The sequence below is a fragment of the Marmota flaviventris genome, chromosome 9, assembly GCF_047511675.1.
Source record: "Marmota flaviventris isolate mMarFla1 chromosome 9, mMarFla1.hap1, whole genome shotgun sequence".
NCBI lineage: Eukaryota > Metazoa > Chordata > Mammalia > Rodentia > Sciuridae > Marmota > Marmota flaviventris.
The window spans coordinates 37,923,897-37,940,799 of NC_092506.1; the positions used below are offsets into that span (position 1 = coordinate 37,923,897).

The 16,903-nt window shown below is 33.2% G+C and overlaps 1 protein-coding gene across 6 annotated transcripts in view; it reads right to left on the minus strand.

Moving 5' to 3' along the window:
- Positions 1 to 16,903, minus strand: part of Ano3 (anoctamin 3) — a 406,718-nt gene that overhangs the window by 162,278 nt on the left and 227,537 nt on the right. For all 6 annotated transcript variants that reach the window (XM_071616326.1, XM_071616329.1, XM_071616325.1 and 3 more), the window contains one exon: positions 14,935 to 15,053. In XM_071616326.1, the coding sequence (XP_071472427.1) occupies positions 14,935 to 15,053 (119 nt within the window). The remainder of the gene's footprint in view (positions 1 to 14,934; positions 15,054 to 16,903) is intronic.

Genomic DNA, 16,903 nt, shown 5'->3' on the forward strand with positions numbered 1-16,903 from the left:
TTTTATTTCCTTTGAGAAATTTCTTGGAGCAACAACAGAGCCCAGTTTTCTTTACAGCCCTTCTTCCCTCTCTGCTTTCTCAGTTTTAAATAGCCCACTTCTGTCAGGTGTCTTATGTTCCTCCTTCCATCCCCATCATGTACTTGGAGGTAAATTGTACCAATGTGGTCCATCCTAGACATGATTCAGCCCCTTCAAACACAACATTTTGAGAAACTAGCTTTCTACTATTCAATACTGTAGATCTTTTTGTTTTCGGTTACAAACATAACATACAATAATTATGAACCTCCACTCATCATCATTATTTCCTTCCCAAAGTTCTCACCTATGAAGATTAGCAGAATTTTCCATGTACATTAAAAGGAAAATGAGAAGAGGTTCTATGTCACACAGAGATACAGAAAAATCTCTTCTTCCAGGACTTTTTCTGTCTATCTTGCCCATACCTACTTTTTTCCTCTACAAACTTCTAACCACCTCCTCCTCTGTCCCTCCTTTCCCTACCCTAAACCTTGCTCCTTGTTATACAGAATCAAACAACTTGTGAGGAAAGCCATCTTGCCCACCACTATGTCTATAATTCTTGAATCAGTCCTTTAACCTCTAAAATCCTTGATTTTCTGATCTTTAATAATATGACTACATTTTTAAGGAACATTTACTATGTTCCCATACTATTAATTTTTTTTTCTGGTTCAAGAGATTGAACCCAGGGCCTTGTGCATGTTAAGCACACACTCTACCACTGAGCTATTTGAAGCTCTTTAATGCATACTCATTCATTCCCCACAATTACCCAGTGAGGGAGGTATTATTAACTGTCACTACCATGTCCCCACACATAATGTATAGATAGGAACTCTAAGGCCCAATGCCACATGACATGTAAATGAAAGTGCCACAAATCAAATCCACATCCTAATTCTAGGGGCCAAATTCTTGACAGTATCAAGTTATATTGAAATATTTATATTCCTAGTAGAGGATAAGAATCACATCAATTATTTCATATTCCTATTATAAAAGCATTATGTACTCTTTAACATGTAGCATTTGCTCAGTAATTTTGTAATTACTTTTATTTTTAATTTTTACATTTGCTTACCTCTATGGCAAATATATAAAAGACCATAGCCTGACACTTTGTGCGTTATACATTAAAAAATTCTTTCTACTGACATACATGTCCTTAAGAATTAAACTGAGGTGTTAATAACAAACTCAAGAGGCCATTTATGTGAGGGATAATATATGGAAGATGAGTTAACTAATAACACAGCTTCTGTTTCAATGATGTTTCAACTGTTGCTCAGTAGATGCTCAGTCATCTGATTTTTTAATTCAACTCAGTGTTAATAGTGCTTTGTTAAGTTTGAAAAATGTCATAGAAGTCTGTTTATGGATGCGTGTTTTCCTGGCATAGGACTTGTTATATAAATCCATATTTTCCTCACACCTGTATTCTCTCTCCAGCCTGATTTTCCCCACACTGTGGGCTGTAGCCAGGCAAGTCTCTGGCCTTGGCCCTGTACTTACATGACTTAGTCCAAACTTAGTACCTTTCCTCATGTGCTTCCTCCAATTACCAAAACCCTTTTCTGTGCTCCTAACAATGACATTTTTCAACTCCATTTCATTTTTCCCTGCTCCTCTTTTGTTTTTTTCCTATAACATATGAATGACATAAATAAATAGAAGGTGAATATATTGCAAGAGATAGTAGTTCAGAAATAATTGTTATTACAAGCTCAGAGTTGTCTTTCTCATCTCCGTCTTCTAGAATATGGATTAAACATGTGTTTATGCATATATATTACATATGATGTGTAATATATAACACATATACACACATGGAATTAATGCATGCAGTTATACATTTTTTTCTTATTATTCAGTATATCATGGATATCTACATTAACCAGGACACTTTGATTCTCCAAATAACAGAAACACAGTTCAAAACTGATAACCACAGCTTCTCCCTAACCACAACATTAGCTTTTAATGTTCATACAATAGTATTTATTCAGCTTTATACCACTAAAATATCCAGAATAAGTTAGTTTTAGAAATAGCTAGTTCTGGAGATACAAATTCAATTGTCAAGATTCCCATTCTACTATTACATCTCCATGTTTTAATTCTGTTGTGTTTTCCTCTTTCACTTCTGCTGTTAAGAGAAACATTTTTGACAATATAAATTTGAGAGTTCATTTGAGCAGAGAACCATTTGTGAATTGTGTTGCATACAAAACTGGAAGATGTTCAGAGTGCTCCACTCCCACTCTAGTAGCAACAAGCAGTGGATTTTTACAGGCTGCTTGCAAATGCAATGTAAGGAAAGCACTTAATGGCTATAGTTCACGTTCATCTTATTTGTGCATGGTGTATTGGGAAGTCCCCAATCTACTGGTTGTCTGTTTGTGATCAACTGAGGCCAGATATTTTCTATCTTGCCCTCTGCCCTAAGTCAGTCACACACACACACACACACACACACAAAAGAAAAAAAAAACCTTCAATTTTTGTTTCAGTTTGCTTACATAAAGTTCTGAGTAGAGAAAGAAATCCAAGCAAATAACCTCCTGCTCATTTTGCTTTAACATTACTAAAAATAACTTTCCTCCTATACCTGAGTATATATGTGTGTGTGTGTGTGTGTGTGTGTGTGTGTGTGTAGTGTAGAATTCAACTTGGGAAACTTATCCATCACTGAATCTTCATTGTAGCCAAGAGAATGGAAAATTCTGATTGTCCAACTTAGGATAGGGAATGAGGGCCAGCAAAAGAAGTGATGCTTGAGTAAAATACCAAAAGTCTTCCATATAGCTCTACATCAATATATAGTGTTATCTGTTGAACCTGAGTTGGGTCAAAGAATTTTAGTACCAGGTCTCACCGATCTTGATATGGTGACTCCCAGGAGTCAGTGATACCATGATTTCATATTCACATATTCTATGTATGATTGTGTATTTGGCCCACTCAAGGATTAGTAGGACACATTGGCCTTGTCCCCTTGCACTTTTAAGTAGCTGAACACTATTCATTTTTATATTTATATCTTTCTTTATTTACCTCCAAAGGAAGAATATTTAGGCTTGTTTTGCTAAATTATTTTTGGCTTTAATTCACAATGATGCAGTGAATATCCTCATTCATGTTTCCCTCTTAGCCTCTCCAATTATATTATAAATACAAATTCCTAGAAGCAAAACTAACCAGAAAATTTTACCTGTTTTTGAAGCAAGTTTGTTTTATTTCTTCATAAATGATCCCTTTTCTCTTGAAGGCCACATTAAGAATAACTATTTCACCTCCAGTTGCAATGCTGTACTAATTTCTTTTAGTAGTTCACTCATTTAACAAGTTTTTTCCTGAATTCCTGTCATGAGTCAGATTCTGTGCAAGGTGCTGAGGTAATTACAAAGAAAAATAATCCAGAGTCTCTCTCCTTTAAGAGAAGGTAATATAGTCAGGGAGGAAGAAAGAGGATATATAATTATGATGTGGTGATTTCTGCCATTGTGTGTGTGTGTGTGTGTGTGTGTGTGTGTGTGTGTGTGTGGTGGGGGTTGCTATGTTGGCAAAGATGGAGTCACTGTCCTAAGGAGGATAAAAAAAGCAACTTTATTCAAAAGTGACATGTGACTTGAGTCCTAAAGAATGCATAGAAGGCACTGAGTGTGGACATTCCCAGGCAGAGGTACTGAACATGCAAAGTCACCTGGGCATAGGAAGGGTAAGAGTACTCAAGACCCATTGGGTGTTGGTTGTAATAGGAGTAGCTCATACCTTGAAGAAATCCCAAATCACGAAAAGAATGCTCATCCACACTAACATTTAAGCACCATTCCTCAAGAGTCCCTTTTATTGTTGCCTCCACTAAAGTGCAAACTTTTTGAGAACAGGAACCAAGTTTTACTCATTTTGTATCCACTCTATATAGTACCTGGCTTAAGCGTACGTGTGAAGGCAAAGACACACACACACACACACACACACACAAACACAGAAATCAATTAATAATTCAACTTGTGATTACTTTCTCAAAGTCAATGATAGAGTTGAATTTATAGATTTTATAACAACATGCAATTTTTCTAACTGCAGAAATCAAAAATAAAGGGAATTTTAAAATCACCTGTATTCCCACTGCTGTCACTGATCTCACTCACACACACATACATGCACAAACACATAATTTTAATTTTGCTTTCCAACTTGCTTTTTCACTGCTTTGACCTGTTTGCATATCATCAAGTAAGCAATCTCAATGTGACTTTGAGTAATTGCCATCTGTGTGTTTAGATATCTAAGTGGCTTCCACATATTAATGTTGGAAACTGACTGATGGATACACATCAACTGCAGCCACTCTTGACCAACCCACCCTTGCTTTCCAAGTGGACTGCTTAAGGCCATCTCACCTTCACCACTGCTCTCCACTTTTGGAGACAGAGCAACACCATGAACACAGAAATCTTTTAAAAAACCCTTTGGACTTAGAACACCACTCCGGCTCCCCTTCATAGGCCTCTACAACACTGTGCCTGCCTGCTTACCTCTCTCTCTCCTCTCATCCTGGGCCGTCCTGGTGCTCAGTCTCTCTGTTCCTGCCACACAGGCCACATATCAGTTTCTTAAACACATAAGCTCTGGGTACCCACCCCAGGGCCCTCACAGAAGCCACTCTTCTTCCTTGAATGCCTTTCTCTCACTCTGCCCTCTACTGGCTTACTTTTCAGTTACTGCTCTGAACACCTACCTACCTTCTGAGGCTGCCTCCCTGACCATTTGGGTAGCACTCTTCCATTACCCTGTACCTACTTCCTACAAGTTGTAAACAGACACTTTGCTTTGGCTTACCTATTTATTTTCTGACTCCTCCACTAAACTACAAACTTTACAACAATAGGGATTTTACCTGTTTTTTTCATGAATGTATTCTCTGACTTATATAGAGCTGGGCACTTAGTTGGCTCTCAAAACACCAGAGCTATTAAAGGAAGGTTTAGGCAGTGGTTCTCAGATAGGGTACATATGATGATGGATGCCTCAGGGTCAACTGGTCACTTGTTAAAAATGCAAATTTGAAGGTCTCTATTGAAAGTATTGTGAGTAGAAGCCCCACAGGTAGAGAGCCCAGTCTTCTATTTTTAAGAAGTCTTACAAGAAATTTTTTACATTCACTAGTTTGACAACCATTTTTATACGGTATTGGTTTAGAAAACATACAAACACATTTTGCCTCATTAGGGAAAATTTGGGAAGACCCAAAATTTCTTAGAATATGAGATATGAACTTCAAATGCCACTGAATTTAACCTCTCATTTTATTGAGGAAGAAACGTCACACAAAAAAATACATTTTATCCTAACATAACAATAAGTGACAATTCTACTTATAAGGTTGCTTTTATGATTGTGAAACATACATATTTCTTACCATATAAAATTTAATTATGTATCATATACTTTTTTTGAGGAGTCCTCAAATATGAAGCTACTTTTTATATTGATAGGTGATTATTAATTAAGTTAAAATTTAAGTATCTGTATAGAAAAACTGCATTTTTATTTTTCTCAAGATGGTTCAAGCAATGAATTGACCCAGATAATTTATCCGACATTTTACTTTTGAGGTGAATTTTTCAATAGTGGTTTTAGGTCATGTATTTAGATGAGAATTGTTAGTTTTTCACATTTGAAGTATCTTATAAAATAGAGTTGATTCACTGAGCAACAAAATATCATGTGATACCAAAAAAGAAGGGAAAATAAATCAGATTGGATCCAAACCACCCAAGTTATCTGTTTGTAAAGAACAAGACTCTGAACTCCATGTAATAAGACATGCATAAATGGAAAGAATAAAAATTACGAAGCAAGTCTAAATACTCAGTGTGAAATGTAAAAGGGGAACTAAAGAAAAGAGAGAAGGACAATACTGATTGAATTTCCATAATGTAACAGGCATTATGTTAAGTGCTATTTCCTAGAGCATGTAATTTTTCCCCATCCAGTTTTATTTAATGAAAATCATAGATTCTCTGGTTTATCTAATAAAGATCCAAAGCCAATCATTTTTTAAATAGAATAGTCTATGATAGAGTTGAGAATAAGGTATTCTGCAGAGTTTTTAATGAAATAAACATTTTTAAAAAAATTTAATAGGTAAATTTTAAATGTTTCCTTCTTTATAAGCAATTTACTGAGAATATATTTGAGTATACTTTTCCTGCACACTGACTTTTACATGTTAAATAGTATTTAAGGAACCTTTTAGGTACTTATTTTTCTTCAAGAAAAGAACACCTATTTCCATATCAATGATTATCCCTTTTAAAAGAGCTCACCTTGAATGTAAATGGAGAAACTGAAATTCTGATCTCCAAATGGAAGCATTTAAAATTTTAAAACAAATAAATGAAAGCAAAGACTGGGGCAAAAATTATTTTTTTAAAAAAATTCCTTTAAAACTATTAGAAAATAAAAACAGCAGGTTGAAAACATTACATTCCTTTGCTTACATATCAGTGAAATTCAAACCTGTTTCATTCAACATTTAATCCTGAGATATGCTTCTTTAAATTCATTTTTTCTATTAAATTATACTTTGGCAGACATTATTTCATAAAAATTCTTATATGAAATAATTACTTAAGAACATTTAGAAAATATTTATTTTGTAAATAGTCACATTTTATATAATTTTGCATCAAGAACTATTTTAGAGTAGATTTTGTAACTATTTCAATGAAATCAATAATCAAATGCAATTAAAAAGTCAAAACTTCAGAGAGGTGGCAATTGTTTCACATGCAAGAAAAACACTGACAAATAAAAATAAACACATTTAGATCATACTATTTCTTATTTTTTAAAAATTATTTACCTAGTATTTTGAAATATATTCACTCACAATTTGAAATCAGTATCGTAGCAATTAGTCTTAACTGGCTTCTCTATACATGTTTAAGAAAAAAAGAAAAGTAACATAGTATTCCTAGAATGATGCACTTTTAAACATACCACAGTCAGAATTCTGGGTTCAGCGGCATTTGGAATCCTTCATTGCTGACAAGAGAGTCTCAAATGACAATCTTCTTTAAAGCACTGTTCAGCATGACAACTGAAAGTTCTCCCTTCCACCCTGCCTTTTCCATTAGCTAGAGTCTTATATATTGAATGCTGCACAAAGCATTTGACTGGAGGGTTTTTAGACAACTCTTTAAATGGCTGAGACTGAATAATGACTTAAAAAGAAAAAGACAATTCATGTCTTTATAAGAATGTCTGTATTGCTTTTTATTTTTAGGGGATGGTTTTGGGGTAGGTTAGGGGACTGCCTTCATCTGTCACCAGTTAATAGTGCCTATGTATGATTCATGTAGGTGACATTTAGTCATAATGTCAGTGACATTTTGATGATTTTACTGTCATTTTTTAATACTTTATCGCATATGTGTATTTGAACGAGCAGGGTAGATTAACACAAAAGGTGGGAGGTATGTTTCAGTTGGAGTAATAGGGGTCGGGCAAACACAACTAACTTTATTATTGGCAAATCAAGTAATACTTTCCTGATAGTTAGCTGAGTGGGTTTCACCATTCCTTTTTTTCTCCTAGTACATAAAGGAAACTGCCTCATTGTCTTATCACTGGAGAAAGGTACAACAGAAACTTTTATTGTTTCTGAAAAATCCTGCATTTGTTAAATTTGACACTGCATTATATTGCCTCTGGGCTGATGATGTGAGCTCTGAGAACAACAGAATTTGCTGCTGTCTAAAACTAAAACAGACAAATAAAGTTGAACACTTTGCTCCCCTGTGGTTAACATTACATGATGAGATACAACAAAGGATTACATTTATTGCTATCAAGAAGCCTCCACCGGCAGCTTGTAATTGGGATCTATAAGACTCTGAACCTAAGAACCAACAAGTCAATTGATATGGTCTTGAATTAACCACTATGCTTACAAATAAATTGATTTTCCAAAAGGTTCATGAAAATAGGAAATTTAATGGAATAAGTTGAAACCTTCATGAAACAAATGGGAGACAAATGGAACCTCTGTGTTTAAAGTGCCTGTGGTATGAAGGGATTAGTAAAATCAATAGGTTTCTGGAACTGGGGCATTCATATGGAATTCGAGTTTGCATCCTGCAAGACTTCAACCACCACAAGAAAACAATTAACGATAATTTGAAAACCTACAATTATCAGACATTATCCAATAAACTCAGCAGTGTTTATTTTGATGACTTTTCCTTTTCCACCAAGAATTGTGAGGAATTTCTCAAAATATTCATATTTTGATTGAATCATCTGGTGGAATTTGAACTGTGCATGACAAAGTGAATGCAGAAAGAGGACATGGGAGATAAAGGTCTGTAAGCAGATTGGAAGGGATAGTTGTTAAATAATTTGTTGGAATCTAAACATAGGTCCTCCATTTTATCATATTTTATCTTAGATATAAATATCGAGGAATATGCAAGATTTGTGGTTGGTACTGTACATGATCATTTCCTAGTCATGTGAATATGTTCCCTAAATCATCAATATACTAGTCTGGTGACTTCTAGAGACCTTTGCACATACCTTCATTACAGTGTAGCACAGTGTTTAATAATGTGTGGCTTCTATGCAATCCTGCCTACTATCTACCAGCTAAATGATAACAGGAAGTTAGCAATCTGAACCTCAGTGTGCTCACCTACAAGATGGGGGTAAAATAAACTTTACTTTTTAAAGCTGTTGTTAAGGTACAGAAGTTACCCACAAATTCCTTGAGAGGTCCTTAATCAAAGTTAAGTGTCACATTATTTCATGTTATCAACATTTAGTAATATAAAAACTCCCAATCCATTTTTTTTCTGCTACATACACAATCTAGAGATCTGCTTAATGATGCAGATTTGACTTTTAATATGCTCAAGTAATTTCTAATTGGATCTTTCTAGCTTTCTTCATGTCTCAGCAATGCAAGAACTGGCTTGATATGGATTTATAATTGATTGAATGTAAGAACCAAGTGGAACATTTGTTGTATTGTTTAACTGATATGCCCACACAATAATTTATTGAATTTGCTTTCACATTCCACCAATGTGAGTAAAATTTGTGCAGGCAAGTTATTGTAGCTCTCATTTTAGAGCTAAAATTCTCCAAGAAACATGTAAGACAAAGCTCTCATGAGGAACTCTTAACACATTCATAGGGAAAACCAATAAATTTGCTATTTGGAAATATTACTATGTGTCTAATTACCAAAACAATAGTGAGATGAGAGGGGAAAAGAAAATCATTGGCATCTTGGTATGTTTCCTTGTATTAATTATAAAAGAAGACTTTCTAAGTAGGCATGTCACCTTCCAAAGTATAATTCTCTACCCCACCCCGCCCAAATTCAATCCTCATTGTTATGTTTTGTATCTGGAACGTTGCACAAAAGCTTATGTGTTGAAAGCAAGATTCAGAGGTAGGGATTTTAAGCAATGATTGGATCTTTTGGTTTCTGGCCCCATCATGATTAATTGTAGTAGATTGGATATACTCCTGGGAATACTGTATATAGTTTAGTAGGCATGTACTACAGGGAGATGGGAACTAGTTGGAGGAAATAGGTCTCTGGGGTCTTGCCTGGTAGACTTTACCTTCTTCCCTAACCCCTTCCTCTCTCCCTCTCTGCTCCCTGGCTGCCGTGATGTGAGCATCTTTTCTCTACCATAACGTTCTGCCATGATATTCTGACTCTCCTCAGACCCAGAACAATGGAGCTGGCTGACTTGTGGACTTAGACATCTGACATTGTGAGCCAAATTAAACTTTTCCTTCCCTAAGTTGTTTTTGTCAGGTGTTTTGGTCACACTGACTCAAAGCCTAATAGTGCACTCATCTAATTCTATTCTCCCAGTTAAATATGTTCAAGTCTTAATTCTACTGGACTCATACCATAGTTCAATTCTAAACACAGCTATTGAGAGCTGCTGGAGCTTTGTGGAGGTAGAGGATGGGCCGGTTTTTCTTTATTATTGTTGTAGAACACCTAGAGTTATTCTAGGTTGGAATAAGCTGAGTCCATGGCTTCCATCGTAGATGTTAATGAATCTTTTACTCTTGCTACTATCATTTCAGACGCCAAAATTAACAACTATAGATGTTGCCCATAGTGAGTCTGGGGATACGAATCTATTTTCCAAATTACTATGACTTCCTCTTTGAAGAGATGTTGAGTATCAAATCAAACAGCAGAGGCAATAGACCAGGGAAATCTTGATATGAATATTTTAGCAGTTCATTAAAATTAGATCACAGGGCTATTCAGTTTGTGTCATGTGGCACTGGCAGATGGTGTTCCTCTTTTACTCAACAGGTAACAGGTGAGTAATGGGAATACTTCTGTAAGACTGGCATCACTAGCCATATGATAGGGAAGTTAAGAAGGAGATGACCTCAATAGTTTTCTACAATCACCTTTCATGTGAACATTTCTAACAATTTCACTTTCCTAAATGATTCTTTGCTTCCAAATCTTGTATAGGGCTTTTAGTGTTCTGAAGGTGATAATACACAATTTTCCAGAAATTAAGAGACAGTGACAATTTAAGCTACCAGATGAATGACTAAAATTGGACTTAAATAGCTGTTTTAATTTACAAGATTATACCTGAAGTGAATATAGTCAGTGCTCCATATCTGTGAGTTCCACTCACATGGACTAAACCAAACACACACTGAAAATATTTTAAAAAATTGCATCTGTACCAAACATGTTAAGTTTTATTTTCTTCTCATGGCTACTACATTATCTACTATTTACAGAGTATTTCCATGGTATTAGGTGCCATAAGTAAGCAAGAGAGATGACTAGATGTAAAGTATAGGGGAATGTGTGTATAGCTCTATTTCATGGAAGGGACTTGAGCATGTGTAGATTTTGATATCCACAGGAATTCTGGAACCAATCACCCCCAGACACTTAGGAATGACTGCACTAAGATGATAAATTCTATTTGCATTTATTGGAAAAAAAGATTTTTAAAGATTTCCCTAACTTTAGGACATGAAGTAACCCTGAGGCTAGCTGAATACAGACTTAGATCTTGTGTAGTGCCATCTCCAATTTTGATAGCTTCTTGGGCTTCTGCATGTATAGACATATCTATCTCCTGAACTATCTCCTCATACTTGGACCCTAGTGTTTTCCATCTTCTTCTGTCCAGTTTTGCACATAGTAGCTTCCTAATAAATACTATTGCTTTATTGATTTTACTTCATAATATTAGATACTAATATTATAAATGGTTTTAATCTCTATAATATGAGAGTTTCCATAAAAATAACACATACTAAAAGTTCATGATTTAAAAACAAATGTTTGGGCTGTGGATATAGGTCAATGATGGAGCACATGCCTAGCAAGTGGGAGGACTTGGGTTCAAAACATACACACATACACACACACACACACACCCCAATATTCTAAAGATAGAATTTATTGTTCTTATGATTAGCCTAAAAACTACACAGTTGTTTGTTTATAAATGTACTGAGTGGTGGATACATGATAAAAATAAAAATTCACAACTGACTTAAAAATCAGTTAAGAAATGTTTGCACAATAATTGACAAAAAATTTTTTCAAACAGATGTAGAGTCTATCTACACCCCAATACCTACCAAACTAGTCAGATGTATTTCTGGATTTCTTGGTTTGATTTTACATTTGACAATTTCAACTGAGCTTCCTCATAAATTCAGAATAAGAGACTACCTCAAAGGATCTACAGTTATTTTCTATGATCCTAAACTGTAGCTGAAGACAAAGTTTGTTAGAAAGCCCTATTTGTTTTCTATAATCCAATTCTAGTTATTACTTGCTGCATAGTTTTATACCACACATTATTTTCCCCTTTTGAGTTTGTACTCCCTTCCATTGACTATTTATGAACTTGCTTTGTCATATCTTAAAATGGTCCCTTTGCAACTGTGTAACTTTAGTGAAAAAGTAAAATATCAGCTAGTATGCACAAAGTGCACAAGGAACATCACAACAAGTGCAATTATCACAAATGAATGGTGCTGTAAAGCATAGGTTTTTAGATGTGCAATTTAATATATATACAAAAAATTAGGGCTTTGAATGTACCTCAGTAATAGAATGTTTGCCTACCATGTATAAGGCTCTAAGTTTGATCCCAGTACCACGAAATACTCTGTGTGTGTGTATCAGATTATATATATATATATATATATATATATATATATATATATATATATATATATATCCATTCTTCATAAATATGAATATAAATATATGTTTTACATATAAATGTCAATTTGAACCCTATTAAAGTAGCTATTTGTGGGTCACAAAGTAATGAAGATCATCAATTTCATGATATCTAACCTAAAAGATATATCCCCACTATATGCACAGATAAACTCAAAATTTCAATGTGGGTTGTAAAGAAAAGAAGGCCAACAAATTTATAAAGTATATGCTATCCAGCTAGTAGTTCAATCAATAAAAATTAAGCTCAATACATTTTTGTTTTTCAGATTTCCTGTGACAAATATACACAAAGCATTTTCTGAGCAGATTATATTGCTCCTCCCTTGTATCTAAACTTTGCAAGTTCTAGCTAAATGACTTTCAAACAATTTTTTTTTTTTTTTTTTTTTGCTATTACAGTACAACCCTTTTTCAAATGGAAATTGTGCTGCACTCTAACCTCTGAAATGGTTAGAAAAGTGGACATAATTTGATAGAAGCTGGGAGTGTGGTCTCCTGGGTGACTCTGGATGCTTTTCCGGTTTGAGCAGAAGTGGAATAGTTGATGGGTAGATAATCAAGTAGATTCAGTAGGACATCTCACTAGGATTTTTTGAATTAGACTACTGTGGTCTGTTAAAATATTCTGATATTTTACTATCAAATCCAAAATATTAATGAAGGTTTAACTGATAATTTTTAACATTAATATTATAAAGGTTCAAGCCAAGTCAAAGACTTGGATAATGGTTACTATGACTAGAAATAAAATGATAGATATCACTGCTTGCAAGGTGATAAATTCTGAAGAGGTAGATAAGAGAATATATTTAATTAGCTCATTTTCTATTTATTTAAAGCTTTTTAAAATAATATTATAAGCACCCTAAGGGATAAGATCTCAATTTCTCTTATAATTCTTTCTATTGGTTCAATTGAAATAGTTCTTCACAAATTAAAGAGACTTTCCAGATAATCTTTATATTGACCAGACACAGGGAACACATGAAGTTAATGCAGAGAGATAAAGCTCTGACTTGGAAAGAAAATCTGAGAATCACTGGAATAGAATTGTAATCCTCTTTAACAAAACCCAGAGAAACAGAAATGAAGAAACTTGTTATAAACAATTAGCCCTGAGTCTATTAATGTTTGGTCTCACTCATGATTCTGTAGTAACATTAAAATTCTGCTACATTTCTTCACAAATTCATCAGTAGTGACTAATAAAGAACTTGCAAAATTAATCTAAGCAAAATAAAATCAAATATCATGCATAAAATTATAATAAAAATGTGATTATTAGCTGTGCAATGATCATTGAAATAAAATTCGTCCTTGATCTAAATTAAATACCCCATTTTTTTTACATAAGTATCCCTACTTTATTCAATAGAAAAATAAAATAAATGAGCTTAGCCTGAGCTTGGATTTGTCTCAGAAGGCACCAAAGGGGAATATAAATCCCATGCAGTTATAATGATAAAAACAAGCAGCATCAATTTGACATTTGGTGCTAGATGGTCATGCTCAGATGCTTTGAAGTGTCTATAACAGCATTTTATTTGATGCATGGTAAAAACTGAACTTTTCTTCAATATTGCATTTGTTGATGAACTACAATATCAATGATGTTTTATCAATCTCCAAATTGTTATAAAAATATGACCTGTGGGCAGCTTTAATATCCCCTAGACACATTCACATAGTTATCTCATTTTTTTCTTCAAATAATTTTGTCAAGCAGAAATGATTCAGTTTTTATAGATGAGAAAAAAGGCCTACTGAGTATAATTAATATCATCAAGTTATTGCAACTAGTTATTAGTGAAACTGGAGTTCAAATATTGGTCCATTTGACTAAAATGTATGAATTTATTAAACCATACTAATTTTCAAACAAATATGAAAAATGAAGAAAAAAAATCTCAAAAAAGAATACTACTGAACAATTATATGTTTCAGATCAAACATTTTAAAATTCTGTTTGGTAGACATAATGTTATTTTTATAGGAGGACTAAGTTCTGGTGTTCTATTGCACAGTCTGGTGACCACAATTAACAATAAAGTGCCATGAGCTGGAGTTGTGGCTCAGCGGTAGAGCACTCACCTCACACCTGTGAGACCCTGGGTTCGATCCTCATCACCACATAAAAATAAATAAATAAATAAAGATATTGTGTCCATGTATAACTAAAAAATATTTTTAAAAAACAATAAAGTGCCATATATTTCAAAAGGAATTATGAATGTTCTCTGCACAAAGAAGTAATAAATCTTTAAAGATATAGATATTCTAATTTTCCTGATTTGATCAGTATAATTTATACATGTATTGAAACATTACATTATATCCCATAAATATGTATAATTATTACATGTAAATCAATATCAAAGAATAGAGTGTAAAGAAGAAAATGGCAAACTTTGATAAAATAAAATAAAGTTATTAAATAATAGAAATAGAATATGATATCTGTAAATAAATATTCATGTTTGAGTCTTTAATAAAGATACATATTAACATTTGTGATCCTTTGTGTTCTTCAGCAAAAAAAAAAAACAACTATGTAAACTATTATTCAAATATTTTTAAAATTCAGTATAAAAATGATGTATTGGTAGTTTTGTTTGCATTACCTTAGATGATTTTGCTTTGGATTCAGGTTTATCTTTGATAACAAAGTCATTAATGAGACGCGATCGATCATAGTTAGCATGTTCTGATTCATCCATGTAATCCTTCTCTTTTCCTAGGGCTGAAAAACAGAAAGAGAAAGTTACATGTTTATACTTCCTCTCCTTTTTCTCAATAAATATACTAATCTTCAAGTTTTCCCAAGGTTTAGGTAGGCATAATGTTCACATTATCCATCCTGATATTTACAAAAGAATAATCATATGGAAGTCTGCCTGTAATTTTATTAATGCTTCCATAGTGACTCTGTAAGAATTCAATGAAGCTGTGCTATTTGAAAGCTATTTAAGTTTTTTGAAAATAAATTTATAACATTCAAACTATACTAGACAGATGATCTGAACTGAACTTAAAGATAAGAGATATTGGTAAGAACAGAATTGACTCATAAGCATTTATTTGCTTAAGTAAAACTGCATTAATTTTGAGAATTTGTTTTCTTAAAAGTTGGGAAGTTTTATGAATGTGAATTTTGCTGAAGGATAAAGAAATCCATAGAATAAAACCATGAACATTATTCCAACAAATACTTTTTTAAAAAAGAGAGAGAGATTAGAAAGTGGAAACTATAGCTGCCAAAAATGGAGAGGAGACATGAAAAATTATAGTTACTATTGGAATAATAAAAATGTATAAGAGATTATCATATCAATTACAAATAAAGATGTATATGAGTGATCAATAAGCTATATTCAATGTGAAAGAGTATACAACAAGATATCAGAATAGGAAATCTCCATAGGATCCATAATTATGACCAAGAATTTCTATACTTCACAAAATTCCTATTTTGTATGATACAAATATTACTTTAAATTTAAAAAAAACATTTAGATAACTATATATTCAGCCATTTCAAATATATCAAAATGGCTTGAATAAAATTATTTCATTGAATCTCTTGATACCTATCAAGTATTAATTTTGACCTGATGAACAAGTATATAAGGTTTTCTTAGTTCAATCAGTTGAGGATAGAGCTGTGGCTCAATGGAAGAGCATTTGTCTGGCATGTAAGAGGCCCTAGGAGTTCAAGAGTTCAATCAATTGAATTATTACAGGGAAGAAAACTTAATTTCTTTTTTAAATAATGTGAAGCTAATAGTTTGATATTAGCAGTGGTATAACTAAGATTGTGTAGGTTGTAACTTGTTTTTGGATGAAATTAATGATCAGCTATGTTAAAATCTTGTAAGTATTTAGTGATTACATCTAGGCCAATTAATAATACCTAACATTGATAATATTTGCTAAGTACATATTAAGAAGCATAAACTTTGCATGCATTATTTCCTATTAACAGTTTTATGAAGTATGCATAATTCAACCTACATTTAATAAGTAAACTAAGGCACATAGAACGTAAATGATATACAAATTCATTAAGCTAGTAAGAGTGTATCTAAAACTGAATCACATCTGGCTAAGACTTCTAAGTTGATGTTTGTCAATATAGCATAATGTTTCTCTTAAATTTAGGTAAACAATAATTCATTTTTTCAACAATTATTTTTTAAATACCAATGGTATGAAAAAACTCTTAAAAAGTAGCAAACACAACCCTGCCTTAATAGAACATTCAAGTAAGAGAAGAACAATTTTTTTAAAAAATTAAGTAAAATATTAAATATGATTTGTGATCAGAGCACTGGAGAAAAATCACAGTAAGCAGAAAGGATGCAAGTGTTAAAGGCAGTGGGAGGATGCTATTTTATTAAAGAGACTAGTAATAACATGTGAGCTTAGATCTGAAGAGGTGAAGCAGTGAGTCACATGGGTGAGCTACAAGAATGGTCAACACACAGAAAATAAAGAAGACAACACTTGCCATAAAGAACGGAAGGGGAAAAGAGGAGCATCATGTTTTCCAAAGTTGAGTAATGTAAATTCTGCTGTCATTATTCAGTGGGT